The sequence below is a fragment of the Merops nubicus genome, unplaced genomic scaffold, assembly GCF_000691845.1.
Source record: "Merops nubicus isolate BGI_N331 unplaced genomic scaffold, ASM69184v1 scaffold49023, whole genome shotgun sequence".
Lineage (NCBI taxonomy): Eukaryota > Metazoa > Chordata > Aves > Coraciiformes > Meropidae > Merops > Merops nubicus.
This window is the reverse complement of record NW_008599191.1, coordinates 479-2,241: the sequence shown is the minus strand read 5'-3', so window position 1 is coordinate 2,241 and position 1,763 is coordinate 479. Positions and strand designations below refer to the sequence as shown.

Here is a 1,763-nt window from a genome sequence, read left to right as displayed (position 1 = left end):
CGCAGCTCCTGGGGCTGGGCTTGGAGAGGTTGGTGGTGGCGACCAGCCCCAGTCACTCTCCCACAACTTCCAGTATCAAAGTGGCCTGATGCAAATCACAGCCTCATGGGCACCCGCCCTCCAAGCCCTCCCAACCTACATCTTTGTCCAGGTTGAGGTCCTCGGCGATCTGGGAGATCTCCTGGGGACTGGGCTTCACACACTTGCGGAAGAAGCTCTCCAGCGTGCCCTTCACGTTGGTCTCGATGCTGGTCCTGCGTTTTCTCTTCCGGGCTTGAGCCAACACTTGCTCTGCATTGCACATCTGAAAACGAGAGGGACCACAGTCACAGGGCCAGCAGTGCCCCCACCAGGCTGGGGACACGTGGGCTGCAGAGGTCTGGGAGGGTTGGGAGACAGGCTGTCTCCACTGAGCATCCCCCCGCTGTGACTGGGGCCATTCCCAGTGTCCCAGCACTGCTGGTGCAGGGGGGATGGACACATCTTCCTGCATCCTCCCAGGCTCCCCAAGGAGCAGCAAACTGCATCTCCAGCTCGTCAGACAACCCAGCAGGACCTGGCTGCTCTGAGATAGGAACCACCACAGCTGTCACAAGGGGTCTGTGGTAGGACTTGGGTTCCCCCCAGCCTGGCAGAAGGTGATACCCGGTGGTTCCCTCCACAGCCAGACTGCAGCCATGGCAGTGAGATGGCACAAGATACCCGCCGCTCCCCCCCAAAATCACTTCAAGAAGGGAGAAGCTGCAGCTCGAGGGCTCGTTGGCATGTGACACCCCCAGCTCCCAGCCCTCCCCAGCCCTGCACCTCTTGCATGTTGTCCGTGTTCTCCGCCTCGTTGAGCCAGCGCTGCAGCAGTGGCTTCAGCTTGCACATGTTCTTGAAGCTGAGCTGGAGCGCTTCGAAGCGGCAGATGGTCGTCTGGCTGAACATCTTCCCTGCGTGGGCAGCCCGCGTGTCACCCACCACCACAGCCCACCAGGACACCCCCACAGCACCCCCTGGGATGGGGGACCAGGGGAGGCATTCCTCCCTGCTGCTTCAGCAGGGATTTGAAGCACTGAAACACTTCAATAATAAGATGGGGATGTTTAAAACTATTATTTGCTTGGGGCAGGAAGGATCTACAGAGGGATCTGGCCAAGCTGGATGGTGGGCCAAGACCAGAGGGAGGAGTTTCAACAAGGCCAAGTGCTGGGTCCAGCACTTTGGTCACAACAACCCCCTTCAATGCTCCAGGCTGGGGGAAGAGTGGCAGGAGACTGCCCAGCAGAAAAGGACGTGGGAGGGGGGGTTGTCAGCAGCCAGCTGGGCATGAGCCAGCATGTGCCAGGTGGCCAAGAAGGCCACCAGCATCCTGACTTATGTGGCCAGCAGGACTAGGGCAGGGATTGTCCCCCTGGACTCGACACTGGGGAGGCCACCTCTTGAATCTGGGGTTCAGTTTTGGGCCCTTTACTCCAAGAAGGACCTGGAGGGGCTGGAGCGTGGCCAGAGAAGGGCAACGAAGCTGCTGGGGAAGGGTCTAGAGCCCAAGTGTGGGGAGGAGCAGCTGAGGGAGCTGGGGGTGAAGGAGGCTCAGGGGAGACCTGCTGGCTCTCTACAGTTCCCTGAAAGAAGGTTGGACCAAGGTGGGGGTAGGTCTCTTCTACCAGGTAACAAGCAATAAGACAAGAGGAAACAGCCTCAAATTGCACCAGAGGTTTGTTGGACATTAGCAAAATTTCTTCCCCTTGAGGGTTGCCCAGGGCTGTGCCAGGCTGCCC

The 1,763-nt window shown here is 59.4% G+C and overlaps 1 protein-coding gene across 1 annotated transcript in view; it reads right to left on the bottom strand.

Annotated features, from left to right (window-relative positions):
* Positions 1 to 139: 139 nt before the first annotated feature.
* LOC103770024 (POU domain, class 5, transcription factor 1.1-like) overlaps positions 140 to 1,763 on the bottom strand; it is a gene marked incomplete at both ends in the record, with an annotated part of 2,099 nt that continues 475 nt past the window's right edge. Inside the window, 2 exons of the mRNA XM_008937271.1 lie at positions 140 to 304; positions 805 to 935. Coding sequence (XP_008935519.1) covers positions 140 to 304; positions 805 to 935 — 296 coding nt within the window. The remainder of the gene's footprint in view (positions 305 to 804; positions 936 to 1,763) is intronic.